The following is a 27,103-nucleotide window of genomic DNA, read 5'->3' as shown; positions in this document are numbered from 1 at the left end:
GTTTTAACCCAAACACCAGGGACAAATCTGTAGCCTGACAGTCAGGTTTATTGACTCATTACAATGAAGGCGATGGCACATCAGAAGTGTGGAGCAACTCACCAAACAGGAAAACTTGAAGGATTTGGGGAAGGGTAGAATTTAGGTGAAATTTAAATGAAGCAGTGTCTTGAGAGGCTCAAAGCACAGTAGGACTGTGCGTAAAGGGGTCAACATTAGGTCTGGACTGCAAAGTGGACCTCGGGTCCTATTTCTTGGCAAAGAAGTTAAGGTAGATGTGGAATTTTGTGTCCAGTGACCCCTCTTCTGAAGCTCTGAAGTTGTAAATTGAGGCTAGTTCTCTGTCAAAAGGATGTATTTCTTCCTGACAAAAGCGTGATGTTTCATTTTTTCTGATAGAATTTCAAAGAGCAAGGTTTCTGATAGTCTCTGATTTTAGAGAATCATTTCTCAGTAGAAAAGCAGTAGTCACTCAAAGGAGGAAGACTGATAAATCTTTGCAGCTGCGGCATATCTGTGGAAGACAGACAGCTGTCTGTTTCCCAGCCCAGTGAACAGCAGAGTGGATTTTCACTTCTCAGTCTAGCTAATTTTTAGTTTCTCAAGTTTCATCTTCTGGGTCATTTTATCTTGACAGATGAAACCTCCTTGAAGATCACCTTGCTTAACAGGTAGCTGAACAGGTGCACAATTCAAAATAGATATGTACTAACAAGCATCTGAAAATATGCTATATACCCAGTTGAAACACTCTTGGGCAACTTGTGGTCTGTTCTCCTAAAGTACTTCAAAGACCTATGATTATGGCTACTTAGATAGTAGTTATTTTAAAACATAGCATGGCAATTCTGTAACAATCAGTTCCACTTCCTAGAATCTAGATAATACATTTTTCAAGACAAAACAAAGGGATGCCTCAGTTTGACCAAAGTGGTCCTGTGCTAAATCAAATGTTTTCTCCTACTGTGTACAACATGGCAGTCTCTTAGGTGCTATCTCTAGTCTCAACAATCCAAGAAGCTACTTCTTCATAATCTAGAGTAATAAAGTCACATTTATTTCTATTTTTGCAACTAAGAATTAAAAAAATGCAAACAGAAATAACACTTCAGAGCAGGCTCAATAACTTCATTAAGTTCAAGTAACCAAAGTTTGCAAAGCAACGCATCTAGCTGTGTAGACACTAAATCTCATTAACTCCAGAGGGTCACTGTTCATGTGGACTAAAATGGGGATGTAATACGGATGGTGTCCTGGAGTTACAGTACAGTGGCCTTGTTTTACATCTCTGGGAAAAAATAGACAAAATACACAAATAAATAAAACCAATGTCCTTTTATTCAAAATTATATCAAAATTTCTCAATTTTATTTTTAGAGCTGGAAAAAACCTATGATAAAAAGCTGTGAGGGCCGGCCCCGTGGCTTAGTGGTTAAGTGCTCGCACTCCGCTGCTGGCGGCCCGGGTTCAGATCCCCGGCGCACCGGCGCGCACCGTCGACACACTGCTTCTCCAGCTATGCTGAGGCCGCGTCCCACATGCAGCTACTAGAAGGACGTGCAGCTATGACGTACAACTATCTACTGGGGCTTTGGGGGGAAAATAAATAAATAAAAAATCTTAAAAAAAAAAAAAAAGCTTTGAAAACCGTAAAATGCTTTGAAAATGCAAGTAGCATGATTCTAATGGAGTTCAACATCTCCATTCTATAAACCTAAGCAGCGGCTGGAACTCAAGTCTCCTGATACCCAGGGTTTCTCTTGCTGTGCCATACTACCTCCCCTCAATAATTAGTTTTATTGTTAATCAATTTAAAACACTAAAAACTCAACGACTTACCTTAGTTTATAACTTCTGTCAAGTTAAATCAACTTCAATTTCTAATTAATCTTAATTTCCTTCTAATTGTATTGAGTTTTATAATAGGTATTGAACCTTTTCAATTGCCACGGTTTTTCTCTTTTAATCTTTTAATATGATCAATCAGTGACAGATTTTAAGTTTTGTTCCTGGGACAAATCCTACTTGATCATATATATTTTTAATACACATCTGATTCAGTTAGCTAATATTCTGTTTGGTATTTTTGCACCTACACTTATCTGTAAAGTGAGCCAATTAATTTTCTTATAGTGTCCTTCTGGTGGCTTTGGAATTTATTCACTTACTTTAGTCAGGGAGAAATGCCCTTGTATCATGAAATGTATACACTTACAGCAATGCCACTTATCTAACATTCCCATTCCTTCCCACAAAACCTACACAACACTTCGGTGCTTTTTCCTCTACATTCAGGTGTATCTTCCTTTAATCCCTTCAAATATTTTCCTATTCATCCAAAAGATTTGTCCTTTCTCCACCCACCCCTAGCTCACTTTAAAGCTGGTCTTCGCCCACAAAAGTCCTATTATGAACTCTGAAGATGGGAAAGTGCACTACTACTACCACGAGAAAGAGTAACACCCTGTGGCAGTATGTCTCACGGGAAAGATCACACTGGCTTTGGGTTGGCCACACCAGGATTTGAATTCCTGCTTCACCTCTTAATATTAGGTGAACTAGGCCAATTAATTTATCTAAACCTCAGCTACCTCACATATGAAACGGGGATAATATATACCCTGCTTGATGAGTTGTTTCAAGATTTTGAAACGTGTTAAAGTAGCTGGCAGAATATTTAGCACGGAGAGAGTTACTCAGTAAGTGACAGCTCTATTGAGTTTCGAAGTGATTTTATTTTTTCTAAAATTTAAGGTTGACAAATGGACTACTACTTTTAAAGATCCACAATCTCTAATCCACAATTTAGAAATTCAAAAAGTTCTGAAAAACAAAAGTTTTTCCAGAACTTATATGGTGGTAAACTTGACCTAAATAATGAGGGGCTTTTTCGTTGTTTTTTCAGTGTGAAAATTCATAAATTTTACTACAGAGATATTAATGTGTTTGATTATAAGAGCACTACCCCAGACTCACTGATGATGGTACACTGATAGACAGTATAGGCACCCTGTTAACTTTTTTAAATTTTGGGAAAAAAATTGAACTTCCAAACACATATGGCCCCAATGGTTTCAAACTAGGGACTGTGGACCTGTAATATATTCTAGGTGGAATCAAACACAGTAAACGTAAATCTAGTAGAGAGACGAGCTAAGACTCATGCAGTCTAAATCAGCTTTGCTATTATTTCCACACTTCAATTCCTTTGGCTTCAAAGTCAGCACCAGTAAACTGAAGAAACTGGACTTATACCTCTGAAGTTTTCTAGTTTTTTTTAAAAATACATTTTAATTAAGAGGTATCTCTGAAAATTCTTTTAAATACTGAATTGAACAAAACTGCTCCTATTTAAAACATTTGGGCCATATTTTCTCTCAAATATTTTCTATATAGAGCTGAAAACCTACTGACACAGAATGTACTCACCATTGAAGAGACTAAATAAAAAACACTTGACCATCTTCATGCCAAACACTAGGAAGAAAAGAGTGGTACCACAGAAAGAATGCCAACTTTGTATTTAGAAAATTTGGGTTCAAAACTTGGCTCTGCTTTAACAGTTCTATGACCTTGAGTAACGTATTTTTTTAAGCTTATTTTATCATCTGTTATTATGGGAATTAAAAAAAATCCTACATTACAGGGCCGTAACAAGGATAAAACAAGATAAAGTGAAAGCCTCTAGCAGAGTGCCTGACTCTGCATTTATTCTCACTAAACGTTTGTTCGCTAAATTACTCTAAAAACCGCACTTTAAACATTGTATTAGTATAATTCTCAGCTTAATTCAATACAAGTATGTTGGGAAATGTTGAATATTTAAGTGTTGTTATAAAATTAACTCCCCCCATTATTCAGGGTTTGCAAATTATTATGAGATATCTTTGAGGGTAAAATCTATAGAAGAATCTATGTCTTTTTAGAGGAAATTGACATGTAAGTAATAAAATGAACAGATCCAAAGTTAATAAAATCACCCTTCTCTCTCTCTCTCTCTCTCACACACACACACACACACACACACACACACACAGTGGGAGTAGAGAATAAGAAGAGATATAAGGAACCAAGCTCACCTATGACCATATTTACTAGGATACAAAACTTTTAAGTATCTTCCTGTGCATACTTGGATCATAAATTTCAAGCTATCTCGAATTTTCAGGTTTCCAAGTTTTCCCTTTGAGGACTTTTTGAAACTAATTTTCTGCTGAGAGAGAGTAGAAATTTTTAGCATCTAGAATCCCAAACAAAATTCTTTTTGAAAAGAAAGTAATCCAGGGCCGGCCCCGTGGCTTAGCGGTTAAGTGCTCCCATTCCACTGCTGGTGGCCTGGGGTTCGGATCCCGGGCGTGCACCGACGCATCGCTTCTCCGGCCATGCTGAGGCCGCGTCCCACATACAGCAACTAGAAGGATGTGCAGCTATGACATACAACTATCTACTGGGGCTTTGGTGGAAAAATAAATAAATAAAATTAAAAAAAAAAAAAAAGAAAGCAATCTTGGGAAAGCTGATAAATCTTAATATAATTATAAATATGACAAAAAAATAAAAGTAATTTTATATCAACCCATAAGAGCCTATGCTTTCACATCTAAACTTTCAATGTTAAAAGTTCCTTGCAATCTCAAGCACTAAACAAAAGACGACAAGATACTGAGTACACTTTACGTTACAAAGAAAGGAGCAAACACATTGATCTGAGTGACTTGGATCATTTTCAACAAGGGAGGGGGATCTCTGGGGATTATACCAAGCTGAATTTCAAGAACCCTGGTTTCTAGTCTGGGCATGTCAGTAAATCTCTCTCTCAGCTTTCTTTCTCATCTTCTACAGTAATAGCATTTTCTTTCCTTCCTCACAAGGATAAGAGTCATGAAAGCACTTTGAAAACTTAAAAGTGCTATACACTATAATAATATCAATACTTATCAGGCAGAAGGCAAAGTGATTATTACGTGGAAAGAGGGAGGGTGAGGATGAGTAAGGACTGGGAATTAAGAAATCTAGGTTCTAGGTCCAATCTTGGCATCTACTACTGTGTGATGCAAGGCACTTCACTAGTCCAGGTCCCCATTAAGTCACTTGTAAAATGAATTTGCTTAAATTTCTTTCTAGCTCCAAGACTGTAATTTTATGCTATAAATTTGAATCCAAGGCCTAAAATATGTGAGCTCTCACTGATATACGAGTCAGTTACTGTAAAAGGTAAAGATAGCAATACTGTATGAACAAAACTACTTAGACATGTGTTGTGCACATGCCCATGGAAAACCCTGCTGCAGCTCATCAGTTCATCATTCCCTTCACTTGGATACTGGTGTCAAGCAGCCATTAGTACATTTTTAAAAAATCTTTTTTAAATGCTTAGGTTAATTTTAAAATGAAAATTAATGATATTTTAATTTCATTTTAGTAAAAATGAAAACCAGAAAAACCTCAAAATTATGTATAGGCCTAAGGGCAGAAATATATCCCAAAAGAAGATGCACTGTCACTTATTTCCAACATATGCTTTCTTTTTTTTGGCTTGTTTTTAAATAAGGCTGATCATTCTGATATCAGGTAAATGCCTATCATTAATTTTTTGTTAAATGCCCTCAGGTACACAGATTCTTCAATTACACTTTGAAACAAAAGCCCTTCTCTAAGACAGCACTTTTTTAATTGCAAAATTTAACAAAACAAAAACTCAAGTTTAATTATTTCTGCTTTATTATTGGTCATGAATATATTAAAGACTTAAAAAAAATAGTTACAAAGAGACTTTATCACTAAAATTATAATCAGAACCAAGTTGCTTTGAGATTAGCAATTTGAAAGTGACCCAAAAAAGCCCACAATATATTAACTTCATCCTTCAATTAGGGGCAAATAAAGAGTTAAAATTACTTTAAATAACATACTGAGCAAGAAAAAAGTTGTGCAGAAATCCCAACGCCTCCAAAAAACTGATAGAATGTGCTTAATATATTTATCTCCACCTGCTGACACTAAAAAACCCAAGTTTTGAAGTAAAAGAAAAAGTTTTGTTCGTGTTCCAATATCTAAATCTGGGAACACAAATTCAGGCAATGAATGTAAGAAAGTCACAACAATAAAATAAAAAAGACACCAAAATCTAGCGACTAGGTTGAGAAAAATAGTCTAATTTCACCACACAGTAATTTCCTTCCAGAAGACAGAAGATCCAATCCAGACGAAACAAATCTTTATTACCATATTGTCTATTTCACCTGATCTTAAAGACATTATTCTACATAAATTGATGAGATACATCGATCAATTTTTATGCCAAAGAAAGTATGCATACTATAATCTGAAATATCTATTCAGACTCCTTGCCAAAAAGTCGACAAAACTCTCGCCGGTGGCGACGGTGAGTTAGAGACGCGGGTTGACATCAGAAGGCAGAAAAGCAGTCAGGTAGGTAGGTAGCACTCTCCTCCCGCCCACCCGGACCGCAGGAGTACGCGATCCCATACCACCACCACTTGGGGACGGATGATCGGACGACAGATAGCCAGGAGACAGAATGGTGTACAACAAAACCCTTCCCGAGGTTCCAAACCTGGCTTTAGAGCTTTAGGTCAAAATACTTCCGTTTCTCACAAAAACTTGGAATGAAGAAGGGGAAGCAACAACCGTTAAAACATTTTAAAACTAAACCTTTACCTATTTATTCAGAAAACACTAAGCAAAGAGCCAATTCCTTACGTTGAAGGAGTCACGGACACTACAGTAAAAGTCGTATTTATTTGCAACAGCTCTCCTTTTCAAGGCCTCAGCAGATTGGATTAAGCCACACCCCTCCACAAATGGCACATTCCATACAATAGCCAGGAGGACCGCAAAGGGCGACTCCACCGTCCCCTGGGGAATAGCAAGCTTGTTGAAATTCTTAGCATCAAGTCTAATGCTAACTGAATCTAGCCCCTTTACTATTAAAGTCATTGGGGGGCGAGAGGGTTACAAAACCCCCCGCGCTGCGCGAGAGGAGAGGGAGCGGGAACGAGACCCACACGGGATTTGGGACGCGTTAACTAGCCCCTCCCCGGGGAAGGACATTTCCAGTCGGAGGGAACAGCGAACTGGGGGGGGGTCAACCCGCTCAGACTGCAAGCTGGCGGAAAGGCAGCAGACCGCCTTTTCCAGGGCCCAGGCCGAACTCACTTCTGCGGGCGGGGAGAACAGGTCCCGCCCACGCGCGCCCGCCCCGGAGGCGGGCCCGCGGCGACCCCGAGGACGGAGGCGGGGCGGGTGGCGGCCGCCCCTCCCCCCTCGTGTGGAACACCCCGTCCGCCGGAGAGGGAGGCCGAGGCCCCCACCCCCACGCACGCCGAGGGCGGCAGGGGCGCCACGGCGTCCCCGCCCCTCCTCGCTGAAGGCTCCGAGGGGCCGGGCGCGGAGGTGGGGCCTGGTGGGGGCGCTGACCTCACCCTCCCCCTCCGGCGCGGGCGGCCGAGGAACACCCCGCCCGCTCGAGTGCGGCGGGTGGGGGCCGCAGCGCGCGGGGCGGGGAGGAGCGCTGCCGCCGCCCCCGCGCAGCCCGCGCCAGCAGGGCCCCCCACGCTCAAGGGCGCGCGGGCCCCGAGAGGGAGGAGGCCGCGCGTGGCACCAGCGAGGGCCGGCTCTCGCCTGCCGTCCCCACTCCTTCACCGCTCGCCCCCAACCCCGCCAACCCGCTCCAGGCCTCGGACTCCGCACTGACCTGACAGGCCGAGACATGTTCGCTGTCGAAACAGGACCGAGTCGAGAAGCCAAAGACCAGGACCCCCCCCCTCCCCGCGCGCTCGGCGCCCCACCCCCCCCAACTTCGGCCGATGAGGCCGCTGCCGCCGAGCCCCGAGCTGCCGGCTTCTCAAACTCCGCCGCTCCTTCGTTCACGGCCCCTTAATCAGACGAGCCCCCCGCTCCCCCGTCTCTTCAAAATGGATGAATCAAACCAGCCGAAAATGCGCCAAAGCCGCGGTGCAACCAAACACACTAGGGCCTGTGGGCCCCGCCCCAACACGCCGGGTCATTGGCGGCTTCTGCCAGATGCGCCGAGCTCGTTAGTCCGTTTGAATCATCACGTTTCCCAGGCCCCGCCCTGCTCTCCCATAGGCCCCGCCTCCTCCGTGGGGCCCTATTAGTCAAGATGCTCTGAGAGCGCACGGCCGCAAAACAAAAATGGTCGCTGCTCGGCCCGCCCCCTGCTTTCCACTTCAGATTTGCAGATTCGTCATGGGTCACATTTTGGAACGACTAGAAAAAAAGATTTATATAGAGTTCAGTGTCATTTAGTGTTAGTTTAATGATGTTTTATTTCGCCTGCCTTGATCATCTAGAAACTCCACCAAGAGCAAAACCTGTGGGATAGGCAGCTGATTCGTCACTAGGGGGCTGCTGCAGAATTGGAGGGAAATTCCATAGGTTCAAAAAATTTGGCCTTAAACCTACAAGCCCCTTACCCTGGCTTCAGCATTAGCCCTCAGGAGCCCTACTGCTGCTGGAGCAGAGAGGCAGGATCATAATCAAGGAACAAGTTTACTCCCCCATTCTGGACCTTGAGATTCACTTCAGGGTCGTTCAAGTCCCCGTCTCAGACATTACTTTGGGGGCCTAAGGATTAGGAGCATGAGCTCTGGGGCCACGTGGTGGTTCAGTTTGAACCTCAGGTCCAACACTTCATAGTTGTATCACTTTACCTCTCTGTGCCTCAGTTTTCTCCTGTGTAAAATGGAGAACAATAGTACTTACCTCATTGGGTTATTCGGATTAAATAAATTGATATATGAAAAGCCTTTAAGACGGTCTCTGGCACACAGGAAGCACTATGTAAGTATTTGTTAAATTCAATTTTTAAAAGATGCCCTGATCTCTAGTACAGGTGGGTGGGGCTGGCTCAAAACTCAAGTAAAATAACTTAGGGTTTCTCAGATCATTTTATTTAAACCCATGAACATTTGTGGGATGCCTAAAACTCTCAAAGGCAGAGCTCACGATCTCTATGAGAACGGCTAAGGTTCACCCCACCATTGTAAAATAGACTTCAATCTCTGCCACAGGCAGCCTGTTACTAACCAACTGACGATTCGCTCCATAAACATACAAACAACCCCACCACTGTCTGCCTTCAGAAAGTCTCCAGTTGTAAAATCTGGCTTCTCTAAGGGAAGAGAATAGTGCAGTCCACCAGTGAAGCATTAAACAAGTTACCTTCTGCCTCTTCCATGTCACTCCCCCTTTCTCCTCTGCACTTTTTTTCTTTTATTTTTGTAGTAAAAAAAATGCATAAGATAAAATTCACCACTTTAACCATTTTTAAGTGTATAGTTCGGTGGTATTTGATACATTCACATTGTTGTGCAACCATCACCACCATCCATTTCTAGAACTTTGTCATCTTCCCCAACTGAAACTCTGTACACATTAAACACTAATTTCCCATTCCCTCTCTCTCTCCAGCCTCTGGCACCCACCATTCTACTTTACGTTTTTACAAATTTGACTACTCTAGGAACTTCATATAAGTAGAATCATACAGTGTTTGTCCTTTTGTGATTGCCTTATTTCACTTAGCATAATGTCTTCTAGATTCATTCATGTTGTAGCAGACATCAAAATTTTCTACCTTTTAAAGGCTGAATAATATTTCATTGTATGTATACACCATATTTTGTTAACTCATCCAACTGTCAGTGGACACTTGGGTTGCTTCCACATTTTGGCTATTGTGAATAATGCTGCTACGAACATGGGTGTACAAATATCTCTTCAAGCCCCTGCTTTCAGTACTTTGCGGTGTATACCCAGAAGTGGAATTACTAGATCATATGGTAATTCTATTTTTAATTTTTTGAGGACTCTCCATACTATTTTCCACAGCAGCTGCACCATTTTACATTCCTACCAACAGTGGACAAGGGTTCCAGTTTCTCCACATCCTTGCCAAACTTATTTTAGTTTTTTGATAGTAGCCATCTTAATGGGTGTCTGAATATGTTTTGTTTGTTTTTTTGGTGAGGAAGATTAGCTCTGAGCTAACATCTGTTGCTAATCCTCCTCTTTTTCCTGAGGAAGACTGGTATTGAGCTAACATTTGTGCCCATCTTCCTCTTTTATGTGGGATGCCTGCCACAGCATGGCTTGACAAGCGGTGTGCAGGTCCACACCCGGGATCCGAACCCGCAAACCCTGGGCCACCAAAGCGGAGTGTGTGGAGCATGCGAACCCAACCGCTACACTACTGGGCCAGGCCCCCCCTGAATATGTTCTCACTAAGTGTATTGTCATTCATATTATTGTCAAAACACCATTGCGGAGACTGGGGTGCTGCAGTGACCATGGATGACTCTGTTGGAGGCTGTCTTATTAGGGCAGATTGCTATCATTTTACCGAATACCATTATTTGGTATTGTGATATGAGGCAGAGGAATTCTCATTGTTCATTTATTAGGGAATGAAAGGAACTGAACATAGTCAACGTGTCCAGGCAGGTGTCTGGGAAATGTGTCCAGGAAAGTTCAGAATAGGTCTTCCAGGCCTTGGCCTTATAGTTTAGTTTAAGGCCGATATACAGATGGCCGCTGAATGAAGGCCTTTCTTCTTCCAAGGTGAGGATCATACCCTGCCTCTCTCCTCACCTCAGCTTCAGCTAACATCTTCCTTCCACTTGCTTGTTTATTCACTCAGTATTTCAACAAACACTGTCTCTTAGGAAGGAAGGAACTTAGTCTTGAACTTCTAGTTTGCTTTTCAGTGGACAAGTACAGAATTATGCCTTCAAGAGCCCTAGCACTGTCTCCCTGGCTGCCAAGACAACCTGGAATGCAGTCTCCAAGGTAGTCCCCTCTAGCCCATCCCCAGACCGTCTGCCCTGGGCACCTGTCTCAACCACAGCCAGTTTGTTGGAAACTGAAGAAAAACACTGATCATATGATAGGTTAGATTTCAGAAGCACCGTCGGATAACCCTGAAGGGACAATATACGTAATAAAACTATGGAAAACGATGAAAACAAAAAAGGCTCAGGAGATAGAAAAGAGAGATATTCCTTCTCCCTGGAAATGAGGTTTAATGGCCTTTTAAACCCAATGCTTCATTTCCTCTATGATTTAAGTTATATTTTGAGAAGTAGCCTTTTCCTTCTCCCCTGCCTTTGTTCAAGACAATAAGAAGTGGCAGTGCTGAGGTGGCAGGACTGATGACTTAAATATTCCTAATAAAGACCCATTTCCTTCAAGGCTATGCTGTAGTAGCTGGGAGCTTTATAAAAATTGTTGAGTACTTTGTGCTGGGCACTTCTAGTTCTGTGACCTCATGAAAGTCAGCCAACCAGGTCTAAAGACAGACACTGCTTCTACAGACCACAGGGGCAGAGACAGGTACCTGTCTTTAAAGACCCTGCTAGGAAGTTCAAGAAAGCTAATCCCAGGCTTTTCTTTTCTTTTTTTTCACTTCCACCACACTCATAAGAAAGCATGGGACAGGCCGGCCTGCTGGCTTAGCGGTTAAGTGCGCGCGCTCCGCTGCTGGCGGCCAGGGGTTCGGATCCTGGGCGTGCACCGACGCACCGCTTCTCCCGCCATGCTGAGGCCACGGTCCCACATACAGCAACTAGAAGGATGTGTGACTGTGACATACAACTATCTACTGGGGCTTTGGGGAGAAAAAGGGGAAAAAAAAAAAAAAGGAGAGGGAGGAGGATTGGCAATAGATGTTAGCTCAGGGCCGCTCTTCCTCCGCAAAAAGAGGAGGATTGGCATGGATGTTAGCTCAGGGCTGACCTTCCTCACAAAAAAATAAATAAATAAAAGGGCCGGCACCGTGGCTTAGCGGTTAAGTGCGCGCGCTCCACTGCTGGCGGCCCAGGTTCGGATCCCGGGCGTGCACCGACGCGCTGCTTCTCCGGCCATGCTGAGGCCGAGTCCCACATACAGCAACTAGAAGGATGTGCAGCTATGACATACAACTATCTACTGGGGCTTTGGGGGGAAAAAATAAATTAATTAAAAGAAAAAAAAAATAGCATGGGACAGAAGAGCTGTATGTCTGGTAGTCTTTCTGCAACCCCAGAGGCTGCGTAGCCTGCTTGCAGATAGGTTCATGGTTAAGGAGGATGCTCCCTTGCCCTTAGGTCACAGCCAGAAAAACGCTGGGCCAAAGTCAACTTAAACTTTTAAATTCATTTTCTCAAGTGTATATTTTGTCTGCTCCAGACTTCCATCTTCCTCTCTACTTTTAAGAATATTAAGAGCTAAGTTTAGGTGGATTTCTGTTACCAAAACAAAAAAGATGTACAATTTGACATTCAGTTTAAATTGAAGAAAAAAACCCCAAAAAGACTAACACTTGCTGTTTTGCTCAACACCAATAAAATCCATAGAAATCTTGCCCTTGTAACATTGAAAGAGACACAGCCTTATCCATCTAAACCACTGACAAATATTGTAAAGTGAACACTGCTGAAAGAGGAGGCGCCAAGGAACAAGCAGAAGTGCACTGAACTTGTAACCAAGAATATCTGCCTTTGGGCACAGTGATTTGCTACCTATGTGACCTGGAGCAAATTTCAAACTCCTGCGTCTCAGATCCTTCATCTGCAAAATGGGGATGATTATACTGGTCCTTAACTACATCACAAGGTTGGCATAATAACAAGAAAATAACGGGCTCACGTGTGAAAGCAGGTGTACACTGTGAAGCACTGTGGGAGGTAGAATGAGATTACACTGGCTTCACTGAAGGGAAAACCCAAAAACGCAACAGCACAACAATCTTTGAGCCCTGGGGACAGACTTAAGAAGACTGCCCACAGCTTACGCATGGAGAAAAGGTGACAGTGAGAAGTGGTGACAGTTACGTTTCAGTACTGTGAATGTTCAAGGTGTTGTCACTCTTTCTCCATAATCTCCTAACCATTCCTAGGAGAACTGATCTATTCCAACCATGACCAGTATGCGCATGATTCCACCAACTACTGCCGGCCTCTCCGCCTCTCTCTGAGTTCCAGCCCAGTAGCCCCACTGCCTAACAGACATTTCCACTTGGATGCCCACAAGCTCAATTAATCTGTGCCAAAAAAATCATCTCCCCTATGTACCTTCTTTTCCTGCCTCCCCTGTTTCTGTCAGCAGTATCTTCTTAAACACCTGAGTTCAAATCCATGGTGCTACCAGCTCCACCCCCGCACCTCACTGTTAAGTCTTCAATGTGGAAACCTCTTGATTCTTTCTCCATTGCATTTCTCAAATTCATTTTTCACTTGCCATTTCCATTGTCATCATTCATACTTTAACTACTGTAACAGCTTTTCTTCTCTCCCTTTTTTTGTCATCTATGGTAGACACAACAGACAATACTACCTTCCTAAAGCATGACGCTCTTGTCACTCTTAACACTCACATTTTCAATATGTCCATACAGTGTCCACAATACAGTCTAGATGCTTTATACTAGCATTTAAGCTACTACAAGAGAGATTTCTCAAGCACAAGTCTAATATTACTCTGCTTAAAATCTCTCTATGAACTGGGGAAAATATTTGCAATATTATGACAAAAGGTTAATATCCTTAATATACAAAGAGCTTTCACAAAATCACTATGAAAAAGACAACAAAATAATAACAGCATAGGATACAAATAGGTGAGTAACAGAAGAAATAAAAACGACAAATATATTTAAAAATATGCTCACTCATGACAAAAGAAAAAATAATTTAAAAATTTTTCACTTCTCAGATTGGTAAAGGTTGAAAACAGTTTTGTTAAGGATATGAGTAAACTAGCCCCTCAGACCCTATTGGTGGGAGTATATCTTGGTACAAACATTTTGGAGGGAAGTTTGACACTAGATTTAAACTTAAAGTGTGTATACTCTTGGACTCACTTCTAGGAGTTCCCAAAGTTTTCACATAAGTTTATAAATATATAAAGATATTAGTTTGTGGAACTATTTGTAAGAGAGGAAAAAGAAATAACCTAAACATCCATTAATAGATAACTGGTTACATAAATTATAATACAGCCATACAATCCTTGGCAGCAATTAAAAGGAATGAGGTAGAACTATATGTTCTTACATGGAGAGATACCCAAGACACATTAAGAAGAAATAAGCAAGCTGCAGGAAGCCATATATGAGACTTTTTTTTTTGTAAAGAGAAGGGAATGTATAGCTGGGACTGTGTATGTAGAGAAAAATCTGGAAGAATATTCAAACTCGTAATCCAGTTATCTTTCAGAGGTGAAATTACAGAAGAATTCTATCTCCTTCTAAAAAATGTCTGCATTATTTGAATTAAAAAAAATGTTTATTCTTGGGGCCAGCCCAGTGGCGTAGTGGTTAAGTTCACGCACTCTGCTTTGGCGGCCCAGAGTGTGCAGGTTTGAATCCCGGGTGTGGACCTGATGCACTGCTCGTCAAGCGTGCTGTGGCGGTGTCCCACATACAAAATGGAGGATGATGGGCACGGATGTTAGCTCAGGGCCAATCTTCCTCAGCAAACAGAGGAAGATTGGCAATAGATGTTAGCTCAGGGGCAATTGTCCTCACCAAAAAAAAAAAAAAATGAAAGAAAAAAAAAAGTTTATTCTAGACCTTCCTACCAGCTAGGTGTATGACCCTGGGCCAGTTCTTTAACTCCACTACTTCTCAGTCTTCCTGTCTGCGGTAGGCACAATAACGACCCCCCAAAGTGTCCATGACCTAATCTCTGGAACCTGTGAATATGCAAGGGGGAATTAAGGTCGATAATTAAGGTCGCTGATCTTGATGTGGGGAAATTAACCTGGGTTATCTGGGTGGGCCCAATGCAACACAAGGGTCGTTAAAAGTGGAAAAGGGAGGCAGAAAAGGTCAGAGTGATGAGATGTGAGCAAGACTTGACCAGCCATTGCTGGCTTTGAAGACGGAGGAAGGGGGCCATGAGCCAAGAAATGTGGGCAGCCACTAGAAGCTAGAAAAGGAAAGAAAATGATTCTACCTTATAACCTGTAGAAAGGAATGCAGCCCTGCCAATACCTTAATTTTAGCCCAGTTAGACCCATTTTGAACTTCTGATCTCCAGAAGTATAAAATAATAAACTTCTGTTGTTTTAAGCCACGTAAAAAAATTAATGTTTCCGTATCTTTCAGCAAGAAAAAAATTTTTTAAAATTAAGCCCTTTAATAGTGCTCCACCACAAGATGAAGTTCGAATGCTCCAGCATAGCATACAGAGCTCTCCGTGATTTGACCCCACGTCCAACCTCATTTTCTCACAGTCCCTTCCTCCACCCGCTGCCAGCTCCAGCCATAATGAACATCCTGTTTTTTGAGCAAGCTTTGCGGTTTACTGCATGCTGCCTTTATTCACTTTATTCTGTGTAAAATGCATTTCCTCCTGTAGTCTTTCAGTTGGCAACTCTTATCCAGTTTGAGTGCCTTCTCTTCCATGCAACTTTTCCTGACCTCCCTCCTTGTCCTCCATCACTGGAAGAAGCAGACTCAACACTCCCTGCAGCAAGACGCAGTTCTTTTACACGTCCAGCTCCCTTTTGGACTGGCGTTCCTGGACAGGAACCTTCTCTTCCCCAGGCCTTCAGTCTATGCATCTAATAAAGTACCTGGCACAGGGTTTTTATGCCACTATTGGTTAAATTAATTAATGACCTATAAAATCTGTCAACAGTCTTTCTAACCTTATTTCCCACTGCTCTACAACACGAGCCCTTTGGTCTACTGGCTACTTCCCAAACCTTCGTAAGAATGCTCAACTTCCTTTCTCCCAAACCTGAAATCCTATCCCACCTCTTTCTCAATTTGTATCCATCTCAAATCCTACTTCCTTTTAAGAAATCTTCCTTGACTTCCTTCTCCTTTGAACTTCTATGGCATAAATCTTCATATCCCCAACTCCTACTGTACTACTGGATACATAAAAGGTATGTAATCGAAAATGGTTTAAGTGTGAACACAATGTGAAAAAAAAATCTTTGCATTAAACAAATGGACTGAAAACAAATTTATCAAAATGTAAATAGAGGTTTTTGTTTGGGTTGTGGGGCTATGGGTGGTTTGGATTTTTCTTCTTTTCTCCATTTTCCTTAATAAGTAGATTTAAAATTTTCCTTCTAAAAGTATTAGGAAACCTGTATACCCATTTAATAAATTACTCGTTTCCACCATCCTGAAAATTTGTTATATGGAAAAACTTCAAGGGTGCCACCACCAAAACACACACATACAAAATGGGAGGCAGTGTACTGTAGTCAAGAGCCCAGGTCCCGGAGTCACACTGCTTAAGGTTAAAAATCAGTTTGCTATTTGCTAGCTGTCTAACCTTGAGCAAAGTCTTAATTTTTTGTGCCTGTTTCCATTTATATATATATATAAATATACACACACATTTTATTTATATATATATATATAAAATAGGGTCATTGTAAAAATAAAAATAATCCGTGTGAAGTGCTTAGAAGAATACTTGGCTTGTAGAAACACTCAGATGTTAGCTACTGGCAGCAACAGTTGAAAATAAAATGGCTGTTAAAATCCTTGTACTTGCAAACAAGAAAGCTGATATTCAAAAATAAATGACAGTCACTGCATTTGGGTGACATATCTTAGTAAGTGGAACTTCTCAACTAAACATCTTAGGATATATCTGCATTGTATGCTATTCAAACTGCACTTAATTTGGCCCCAAATTTAATTGCACGCATATCTCTATTCTGTATGTCAACAGGGTCTCAAAATCTATCTAACACAAACCAAGAGTTTCAAACCCCAAAGGGGTCAGTTCTGTTTCTCTAAATGCTTCTTTTCTAAAATAGGTTTTTCAGGTCAAATGTTTCCCAGAAACCTAAATGACAGAATGGAGACGGGGAATTAGAAGCCTTGCAGTTATGTCTTGGCTTTATTACAAATTAAACCGGCTGCCTTTCAGTTAGTCAAATTTTGAGACATTGCTTCCCTCAAACATAAAATGGGAAGAAGTATTTTCTTTCTTATTTCCAAGATAGTGTAAGAAGCATACACAACTCACAGATCTGAGCGAAGTTTATACCAAATCAGGTATTGGTATCCAGTGCTACTGGGCTGCCTTTCTCATATCACGATAAATCATAAAATGCCAACCGTATCTCCTTCCTCTTCCTATCTGCTTTCTCCTCTTTATTCCCCTTCACATGTAGTTAGTTCCTAAGCAGATGGGCTTTGAGTGTGAATCGGATTAAATTTGCGTGTGAAGAAAAGGTATCAAAAGAGTACCATCACACAGTAAAGTACTGTTAAGTGCAAGTGATGGTTGATTTTGTGTGTCAACTTGACTGGGCCATCGGGTGCCCAGACATTTGGTCAAACATTATTCTGGGTGTTTCTGTGAGGGTGTTTCTGGATGAGATTAACACTGAAATTGGTAGACTGAGTAAAGCAGATTGCCTCCCTAATGTGTTTGGGCCTCAACCAATCAGTTGAAGGCCTAAATAAAACAAAACGTTGACCTTCTCCTGAGTAACAGAGAATTTCCCTGCCTGATGGCCTTTGAACTGGAATATCAGCTCTTCCAGCCTGCTAGCCTTGGGACTTGAACTGGGACATCAGCTCTGCAGATTTTGGACTTGCCAGCCTCCATAACTACATTAGCCAATTCCTTATAATAAATCCCTTTACATATACACACATCCTATTAGTTCTGTTTCCCTGGAGAACCCTAATACAGAGCAATACCATTATTATACGGAAACTTCGCAGATAAAACTTGCAAGAATTCAGATTATGCTTGAAAGCCAAAGAGAAGGCAGGGTTTTTCTAACAACAAAGGTCACATGTAGATATATTCTCAAGTCTCTGGTGTTTATGGCTGAATCAAAACTACATGTAGAGTTTTTTCCAACATATGTCATTTTTCAATGGCTTCCTACCTATTCCCACTTGCAGCTTTGGGGATTATTTCGCTTTGATAAATGAGTCACTTCACACAGCTGAGGACTTTTCCTATCTATAGTGAACCAAGAGGGGTGGAGGGGAAAAGGGCACTGAGGTTTGTTTCCCTGGGCAATCTGGTCACTGGATTTCATAAAATACCATGGAGATTTTTACATCTTCTAACCATGGCCTTAGATCAAGTCAAAAGCAGGCCACTGCCTACAAAAGGACAACGACAGGCAGGAAAGGCCTCATGTCAGCTGGGACAGTGTCCTGTGGACAGAAGACGGACCACCTAAAGAAAAGAGTTAAATCTGGAGATAATAGGAAAAAATGCAGAACCCCTAGCATACTTTAGCAATAGCTAGGGAAAGCGAATTAGGAAAATCATCTTGGAGTAATTTTGGCTCATTAGTAGTAACAAAAGAGCAAACCATCACTTACTGCTGAGGGGCCTTCCCTGACCTGTGGTCTCTTTTTCCCTGCTTGTTTGGTCACTCAGCTATTCTGTTCAAAGTAGAAAGCCAAGGCAGTCACAATCCCACAGCTCTGTTTTTAGCCCTTCCTTGGGTCTCATAGAACACTTATGTTATGGAATGCTTATGTTTTCTTTTTGGCCATAGACCAGCTGAGTGGTTGCAGGGGCATTTTGTCTCAAATACAGAAACTTCTCTAGGAAAGGGCTACAACAATATCCATGTTCCAAACAATTTCACCTAAGAGGTAGCATACAAATGATAGGATATAATTATTTTTAGTATAATCACATTTCTAATCATGTAAATATTTTCTTTTTCCTTGTCTTAATTGCTTTCTCTTTTCTTTATGGATAGGAACACGGAAAGGAATTAGTTATATTTCAATTTCTTCTTTAATTAGTTTCAGGCCTATAATGTTCACCAATCAGGAGAGAAAATCCAGAAGGGCTGGCAGGCCAGTGTCTAGCAATGCTTGAAAAGGCAGGTATATCCTGAGTCAGCATATGGGAAAAGAAAGCATGTTCAGTTTTTTTAAATGGTCACATTTCCAAGCAGTATTTGGGGTGTTACATCAAGTACTGAATTGGTATTAGACAATTAGTACTAGTAAATTAACGATTTAATATAAATTAAATTATAAATATAAATAGAATAACATTTACCTTCATTTTGTAGGTATTTAAAGTAGTCTCCAGGGGGCGGGCCCCATGGCATAGTGGTTAAGTGTGCGCGCTCCGCTGCTGGCAGCCCGGGTTCGGATCCCGGGCGCGCCCAGATGCACTGCTTGTCAAGCCATGCTGTGGCGGCGTCCCACATAAAGTGGAGGAAGATGGGCACAGATGTTAGCTCAGGGCCAGTCTTCCTCAGCAAAAAGAGGAGGATTAGCATGGATGTTAGCTCAGGGCTGATCTTCCTCACACACAAAAAAAGTAGTCTCCATTTCTGCAATACTCTTGAACTATCAGTATAAAACAATAATTTAACAAACTCACATTAAAGGCCAATAACTAACATGAATGTCAAGATTTATTTCCCATTTATTTGTGATTTTGCAGGGGTTCAAACCAGTGAATAAAAATCAATTTTCACATAAAAGAATTTGTTACTCCACTATTATCTTCAGAATCATTGTAATAAAAATGATTACCCTACCTGAAAAGGGTAATACAAAAGAGAACTTCAAGGTCTCAAAAGACTATGCAAAGATTATAATAATTGGCATTAGAAACAAATAAACCACTGAAGGATTGGCTCCCTTTCTCTTGTTGATACTTGGCCTCTGTTCTCTCTTAGGACAGAGGTTTTCAAAGCCTGTTGTGTACCAGCATCACCTGGAGAGCTAACAGAGCCTACAGAAGCCCAGCTTTCGGGCTATTTCTATTTAAATAGAAAAAGCCTGGGTCTCTGCATCTTTACCAAGTTCTCCAGCAAAGGTTTCCAAACCAGGCTGATCAGAATCACCTGAGAAGCTTTAAAAAACAGCAACCACCACAAATTCCCAGGCTTCATCCCTGGAAATTTTGATTTAGTAGGTTTGAGGTTGCGACCCAGAATCTAAAAATGTTTTATTTTTTAACAAACTTCCCAGGTGGTTCTGATCAGTCAGATTTCGGAACCCTGATTTAGGACACTTATTTAGAAAAGTCTCTCTCAAAGAACTCTAGATCTCTGAGTTCACTAAGAATATTCCTAACTTTGAGTAGGTTATAAATCACCATCCTGTGAGAATTAAAATTAAACTGTCTAGAAATGATTCAACACTAAAAACCCTACCTGATCTAGCACTTAAATTACCTAATGATTTTCTGTCTATCCCCTCTCCATCCCCAGGCACAGGTCTGTACATAATACTGGTTTCCCATGGCTGTTAAGTGCTAGCCACCCAAAGTGCTCATAAGCAAGTTGCCTCACGGGATTTTGTTCTGTCTCTCCCTCTTCTTCCTCTCAGACTCCCAGAGCTGTGAGGAACAGACCTATTTCATGGCACCACAGCCAACCGATGTCCCTTGCAGCATTATGCATCAAGACATCAACCCAGAAACTTGCAACCCCCGCCCCCACCCCACTGGTAGGGAGACACTAGAAAACCCTAATGTGAGAATTTCTTTCTTTGGGGAAAGAAATGCTCTCATCACACAAGATAGATATTATTGACTATTCTTGAAGCCAAGACAAGAGAAAGCTAATTATGACTTTAGAAGCTTCAAAAATACAGTGACTTTTGGGTCACCTCCAGTAGTCCAAACCCAAAGATATCCAGCCTCCCTCCTTCTGCATCTCAGAATCAGATGTTTAAATTCAAAGTCCAAGACAGAAAGAATCTGAAAGCAATGACCTACAAGGAATTTGGGAAATGACCTTTGATCTCATTTTCCTTGCAATCTGAAGTCATATCAGATTGAGATATCAACATACATCAAATGGAAAGATAAACTCAAAAGCAGGTGAGAATTACAATCCTTAAAACATAGATGCTGATTTCTAATCCTTCCCACAAAATCCCAGATCACAAATTGAGGGATGAGACCACGATCTTTCTTATACAGAAGGCACTAACTGGGCCATATGAGCTAGCAGCAAGTGAGAACCAACTTGCAGGAGATACAGAAATACACATGGGTCCCAGGTGTCCTTTCTTAGTGATGATGCCCTCCTCACTGAAGAGTCAGCAAGAGACAGTGCAAATGTACTTAATAGAATTGCTGGGTGGGCAACCAAAGGGAAGAGATGAAAGACCTCCTAGAACTGGGAGGGAAAACAAGCCAAACACTACTAGCAGCAGGCCCAGCTGGAGGAGGGCTTGGTTTTCAGGTTGATGTAGTCCCCTTGGGTGGACAAAGACATATCTTCTCTGGAATTGCTCATCATCTTCTCAATGAGGACTCTAAAAAACAAATAAAAAATAAGGCTGAGAAGGTATGGAGGAAAGGGAGAAATGGCAGACACTGTCTGTCTTATCAGCAGATGGCATTCAGTAAAGCCACAAGGTTTAAATGCCCCTTTGTCTCCAGCTATCTCAGGAGAGAAGACAGCATCCCTGACCTTCAGAAGCTGGCATTCTAGTGACTCAGTCTCTTCTTGTTTGCTCAGAAACAAGAAAAGAAGGTGCGAGGTGCGGCAGTGGAAGGTGAGTAAACCTACGTGCCTATCCCCAGAACAGCATGAGACACTCACCTCATGGCCTCATTAATATTTTTGTTCTCCTTGACTGATGTTTCTGTCCAACCTGTGAAACCGTTCTCTTTACTGAACCGGTCAACCTGGTCTCGGCTCACTGCCCAAGGGGACAGATCACACTGGCAAAGAGAATAAATAAAAGGCAACCTCTTAAACTTCTGGGAACAGGAAAATGGCTCAGATACTTGCAGATTTAAAACATTTCCACCCAAGATTAAGAACAGCAGCATCTAAAAATCCGCACTCAAGGGGCTCGCCCCATGGCGTAGCAGTTAAGTGTACACGCTCCGCTGCTGGTGGCCCAGGTTCGGATCCCGGGCGTGCACCGATGCACCGCTTGGCAAGCCATGCTGTGGCCGCGTCCCATATAAAGTGGAGGAAGATGGGCAGGGATGTCAGCCCAGGGCCAATCTTCCTCAGCAAAAAGAAGAGGATTGGCATGGATGTTAGCTCAAGGCTGATCTTCCTCACACACACACAAAAAAATCTGCAGTCAACATTCTTCCCAAAGAAAGTCTCAACATCCCTTGAAAGGAGGTAGAGATGATTTTGCCAACTTGAGAAGGGAAAGTGGATGCCCAGAATCAGAGAGTGTTTTAGATATGGTTACTCTCTGAGCACAGACAGAGGCCAGGAGCCATTTTCCTAGACTGACCACATACCTTGTTGGCCAAGAGCAGGCAGGGCACAGGCTCTCCATTAGGCAATGTGAGCTTACTGTCCAGGTCCTGTTTCCATCTCTGGCTGTTGCTGAAGGTAGTGGCGTTGGTAACATCAAACATAATAACACAGGCAGAGGCATCCCGATAGTACAGTCGTGTCATAGAGGTGAAGCGCTCCTGCCCTGGGCAGAAAGGAGAGCGAGTTTTCAAGGTGATCCTGAGGACCAGTCTCAGAACCTTCTCTGACACCCTGCCCTTTCTACCTTTGTTGTGGGAGGGAGGGCAGTAAGGCATAGTGGTTGAGTCCAGATACTGCACCCCGATTGCCCGATTCCAAATCCCTGCTCTGTCAGTTACTATCCATATGACTTCGGACAAGTTAAGCTTTCAGTGCTTCAGATTTCTCATCTGTAAAGTGGGGATAAAAGCAGGAGCTTTTATCATGGAGTTGTTGTAAGGATTAATGAGTCAGTGAATCTAAAAGGTTTAGAAAAGTGCTTGGCACACAATAAGAGTTAGCTATTATTATGATTGGCTATTTTCTGGGGATCTTGTTTTTCACCAAGCTCAGCTGCAAACCTAGAAAAAAGCACGCTCCCCCTGCTGTGGGAGTATCCACCTATAGTCTGGTCAACCCATCCCCTTGCAGCGGCTCCACCCACACAGAGACTGCTCTACATTTATTTAGGGCAAAACATCTACAGAAGACATCAATAAAAGCCCTACATCTATTCCGCTTGTGTATCCTCAGAGCAGCTCTATCATTTCAGCTCTAGAAAAAAAAAAACTTCAGGTTTTGCTGCCCCACTTTTTCTCTGAGAGCTTGCTGGTTAAACCAAAATTTCTTCCCTTGTTTCTATCCCGTCTTCCCAGCCTACCTGCAATATCCCACAGCTGGAGCCGCACCATCTCTGAGTCAGACCACTGGAGAACTTTCAGAGCAAAATCCACTGAAAATACATGTATAATATACTTGAATGAAATTTACCTTTAAAAAAATCCACGAATAAATTCAGATCAAATATGCAGTTACAACCCTAGGGACACACTACTCCAAGCTCATTTATTTATTCATTCATTTATTTATTTTTAAGCCCTCAATGGACTGAGATAAGCCCACATTCATGTATTAAGTGTGGGACAGATCATTCATACTCACTCTCTGAAGGGATCTCCAGCTTTCACTCTCGTCAAACCGATTTATTTGATACTACTTGTCTCCAAGACTAGGGACAGGAGGGTGGGAGTAATTATGAAAACAACTCCTAATCTCAGGTTAAACATTTTCTGGGAGATTTAGGGGGTTTTCTCAGGGAAGAAATGAGTAGAAGGGGGAAATGAGGTATATTGACTTTTGCATCTTCCACATTCAATTTCACTGTTGGTTTCTAATACAACACACCCTTGGGGGAATTCTACATCCTTCATAAGGCTGTAGGAATTCTCTCTGGCAGGAATGGGATTAAGTGAAAAGGTCCCAGAGGATTCTCAGGAAGAAGACACTGCATGGATGATGCTTAAGTGTGCTGGAATCTACCGCCGCATCTGCAGCCGCTGAGACCCCATGAGTTAAGGTTGAACGAGTATGCCTGGGGAAATGAAAGCTAGGGGAAATTCAGAATAAACAGTAAAAAAAATTAGCCAGAGTTAACTGTATTCTTTACTAAAGGACAACTAGAGCAATTGCTAAAAATTAATTAGTGGGACACTTTTAAACCAAATCTATGAAAATAGGGACCCTCATATTATTTAGGAGTGGGGGGCAGAGTGGTCAGGAAACAGTCTTTGAAACTTTAAACCCTTAACTTTGCTGGATGTTCTTAAGGAAGATGTTTTAATTGCAATGTAAATACCTGTTAATTTTTTTAAACTTTCATAATGAACACCAGCACACATTTTCAAAATTTACATTAGTGCAAGTTTTTTTCTTTAAAAAAAAGTTCTTTTAACAGAGATAAATAAATGTTTGTTACTCTCCCCCTTCACCAGATCTTCCCAGCTAAACACCTTCTAATTAAATAAAAGTCATTTCTACTTCTGAAAAAACAGTCGAGTCCAAAGGCCACAGTCGGAAAGAAATGCGTTAACTTGGGATTCCCTTATTTTCTTCCCTCCCCAGTTTGAGAGGAAAAGGGGTGGGAGGAATATTTCACATTCTTTGAAGAATTCCTAGGTTGCCTTTATTTATACAATCACCGGACAAAAAACACGCAATCATCAGCCCTGGGAAGCATCTGATCGTCTACCCAAGGGACTCTCCCACGCAGGCATCCCCATAACAAAGCTAGGATCCTTGAGGCCAGGCTAAACACCTTTCTGTTCCTTCAACAGCTGCCTGAACTCCTGGGAGAGGCAGGACGACAGCCTCACGTGGCACCCAACCAGGCCCTCCCCGGGGTCTCAGCTGCCTCTGCCAGTCGCAGTGATTTTCCGGGACCGCTTGGAAGGCTGCGCGAGGAGACTTGAGTTCACAGTGCCCCGCGAAACGCAGCAATTGCTCATTTTCTCATCCTCCCTTCCCATTTCTCATCTTCACACCTTCGCCCTCTGTCTTTCCAGGCAGTCAGGTCAGGCTGGGAAAATCTAACTGGAGAAACCCGAGAGAGCCATACCAATCAAACACCCCGCAATTACTCCCTCCAAGAGCCAGACACCTACTTCCTGACCTGAGGAAGGGCGCAAGGACATCAAACCTCCCGCTCCCCACCCCGCCTGGGTCCACAGCTCGAGTCCGCGGCCCGGGCCTCTGGCCTCCCCGCCCCCGCAGCGCCGCCTCACCTCCCACCGTGGACTTGTAGTGTTTGCTGAAGCTGTCCTGGGAATATCGCTGCACCAGGGACGTCTTGCCCACCGCGGCGTCCCCCACCACCAGCACTTTGAACAGGTGATCGCGGCTGCCCATGGCTGGCGGGGTGGATGTTTTAGGGAGGCGGGAAGTGGGGGAGTCGCTAATTTTAACCCCTTAGGCTCCGGACCCCCTTCAAATTGAAGTTAGGCATTCCTGCCCACCGTCCGTTGGGGCTGCTCTGACGAGAAAGCAAAAAGGGAAACTTTGCACTCAACCTATACCCGCTTCCTCCCCGCGCGGCCGCAGCCTGGGTGGGGCGCAGGGCGCGAGCTCCGAGCCCGGGCTGTTCGCACCTTCTCCCCCGCCCGGCAGGGCTGCCAAGAAACAGGACCAGACACCTCGGTGCCTTACTCCCCGGGAGTTCCCCGGAACGGCTCCAGCGGGTGACTGGGCCCCGGCCAACTCATTTCACAGTTGGGCCAGAAGATGGGGGCCCTCCCCCATTTGGCACAAACCAAATTCAGGGGAAGGAGGGGCTCACACTCTGACTCCCTGGACCCTGTACCGCCCCACGCGGCGCGGTCCCTCTCGCCTTCCTCCGCACTGGTCACGTGCAGAGTGGCTTGAGGCACTACATTTGCCAGCTTACCTCGCTGGCAAAAGAACTAGCCGACTGCGGACACGCGCCTCGCCTACGAGGCCTTCTGGGAAACGTAGTTTCTGCACTATTTTTATTTTTAAAAAGCTACACAAAGTTTCAAGGCTTTCAAACTCCTTCAGCCGTTCCGAATCTTATTATTAAATAATTCTGGAATAGAAAAGATCGTTTGGAGGCGATTTGTTCGACATGATCTCACCTGCCTAAATCCATCCCAAATAGATTTCTCATTATCTTTAAAGGTTTTATGGAGCTAAGATAAAAAATTATTCCGTAGATTGCATAAATTATTACACTAATGAAAACTGAAGCCTCATCCCTCATGCTCCAAGTGCTTCATCTCATGCTCCATCCCTCATTTCCTATTCCTTCAGTTAGATAGACAAACCCAGCATCTTGTGAACATGATGAAGGCTAGCTCTTCTATTTCCCATATGACCCAATATCTGTCAAGTTCAGGGACACTTGATCAAGAGACTGACCCTTAGGAAAGCCCATGCTATTAAATGTCACCTATTAACGTTTGATAACTAGCCACAGCAGTGAAGAGAGAGAGAAAACAAGAGACAGTTCCTCATTCCCACGTCCACAATCCCTAGTCTTGCTACACTACTCATACATCATTTGAGCTGGAAGCTAATTGGAGTTCACTGGGAGTCCTCCTCCAGGTGTTGCTGCTGTTGCTCATGAATAATGATTAAACTTCAGTTTTGCAAATAATTTTAATTTTTAAGCCTGTAACTTTTCTGACCTGCTCGTCCTTTAGGTAGGAGTTAAGGAGACATGAGTTTCACAACAAGCAAAATAAACTCCATTTTCTATGCTTTTCCCAGGAATAGAAGAGAAAGCAGCAGGGCCATGGGAAAACAGCCCTGCTCAGGTCTCTGGATAGGGTGGCTACCACTTACATTCTGTGAGGAAAGAACATCAGCAAGGTTCACAACTTATTTAGCCCAAAATGTTTGTTCCCTGGATACCGGAGGTCAGGCTAGGCTACTCATCTTTCAGGATGTCTCAGACCCCTTTCCAATGGTCTTTCCTCAGTTCCCATTGGCTTTGACATAGTTGACCACTCCTTGAAACTTATTTCTCTGGTGGCTTCTGTGACACTGTTCTTTCTTGTTCTCCTTCTAGCCCTATGATGATCACCTTTTTCTTTCATGATTTCCTTCCATCCCATCACCCCCTAAGGGAGTACATATTTCCTAAGACTTGATTCTTAGTCCCTGAGCTCATAGTTCTTTAAACTTTTTACCTTAGTGAATTGCCCTTGGCTTTGATAAATAAATGAAAAGCAATGGGATATATTGGAGTATAGGAGGAAGCCATTTGGTTTAAAACTAGTTCGGCCTGACCTTGTTTTTCCAAGATGGCCTGACATGGCCTGTTGAGCATGCGTTGTATATCTGCTTTAAACATTTACACTGTCCCAAAGAC

The 27,103-nt window shown here is 42.6% G+C and overlaps 3 protein-coding genes across 4 annotated transcripts in view; 1 reads left to right on the top strand and 2 right to left on the bottom strand.

Moving 5' to 3' along the window:
- NUCKS1 (nuclear casein kinase and cyclin dependent kinase substrate 1) overlaps nucleotides 1-7,791 on the bottom strand; it is a 33,362-nt gene extending 25,571 nt beyond the window's left edge. Inside the window, exon 1 of the mRNA XM_058540226.1 lies at nucleotides 7,718-7,791. Coding sequence (XP_058396209.1) covers nucleotides 7,718-7,734 — 17 coding nt within the window. The 5' untranslated portion in view covers nucleotides 7,735-7,791. The remainder of the gene's footprint in view (nucleotides 1-7,717) is intronic.
- MFSD4A (major facilitator superfamily domain containing 4A) overlaps nucleotides 1-27,103 on the top strand; it is a 307,016-nt gene that overhangs the window by 147,234 nt on the left and 132,679 nt on the right. The gene's annotated exons all lie outside the window — the stretch shown is intronic.
- Nucleotides 19,390-25,628, bottom strand: RAB29 (RAB29, member RAS oncogene family). 2 transcript variants are annotated; one of them, XM_058540227.1, is made up of 5 exons: nucleotides 24,999-25,628; nucleotides 23,099-23,170; nucleotides 22,221-22,402; nucleotides 21,556-21,677; nucleotides 19,390-21,265 (listed from the first exon to the last, which is right to left on the bottom strand). In XM_058540227.1, exons 1-5 carry the CDS (start codon nucleotides 25,120-25,122, stop codon nucleotides 21,154-21,156), a joined length of 612 nt encoding a protein of 203 aa, XP_058396210.1. In that variant the 5' UTR covers nucleotides 25,123-25,628; the 3' UTR covers nucleotides 19,390-21,153. The 2 variants fall into 2 exon arrangements, with proteins under 2 accessions (XP_058396210.1, XP_058396211.1); XM_058540228.1 differs by lacking the exons at nucleotides 23,099-23,170; nucleotides 24,999-25,628 and adding an exon at nucleotides 22,484-22,564.

The sequence above is a fragment of the Diceros bicornis genome, chromosome 4 (assembly GCF_020826845.1).
Source record: "Diceros bicornis minor isolate mBicDic1 chromosome 4, mDicBic1.mat.cur, whole genome shotgun sequence".
Classification (NCBI taxonomy): domain Eukaryota; kingdom Metazoa; phylum Chordata; class Mammalia; order Perissodactyla; family Rhinocerotidae; genus Diceros; species Diceros bicornis.
This window is presented reverse-complemented; position numbering and strand designations above follow the sequence as displayed.

What these genes read in the sequence shown, in the direction of transcription:
- RAB29 (XM_058540227.1), bottom strand. Translation starts at nt 25,122, where the DNA reads ATGGGCAGCCGCGATCACCTGTTCAAAGTGCTGGTGGTGGGGGACGCC. An exon ending in CTACAAGTCCACGGTGGGAG is followed by an intron (nt 23,171 to 24,998) that starts GTGAGGCGGCGC and finishes ATGTATTTTCAG; the next exon opens with TGGATTTTGCTCTGAAAGTT. An exon ending in GCCTGCTCTTGGCCAACAAG is followed by an intron (nt 21,678 to 22,220) that starts GTATGTGGTCAG and finishes TCTCTTTGCCAG; the next exon opens with TGTGATCTGTCCCCTTGGGC.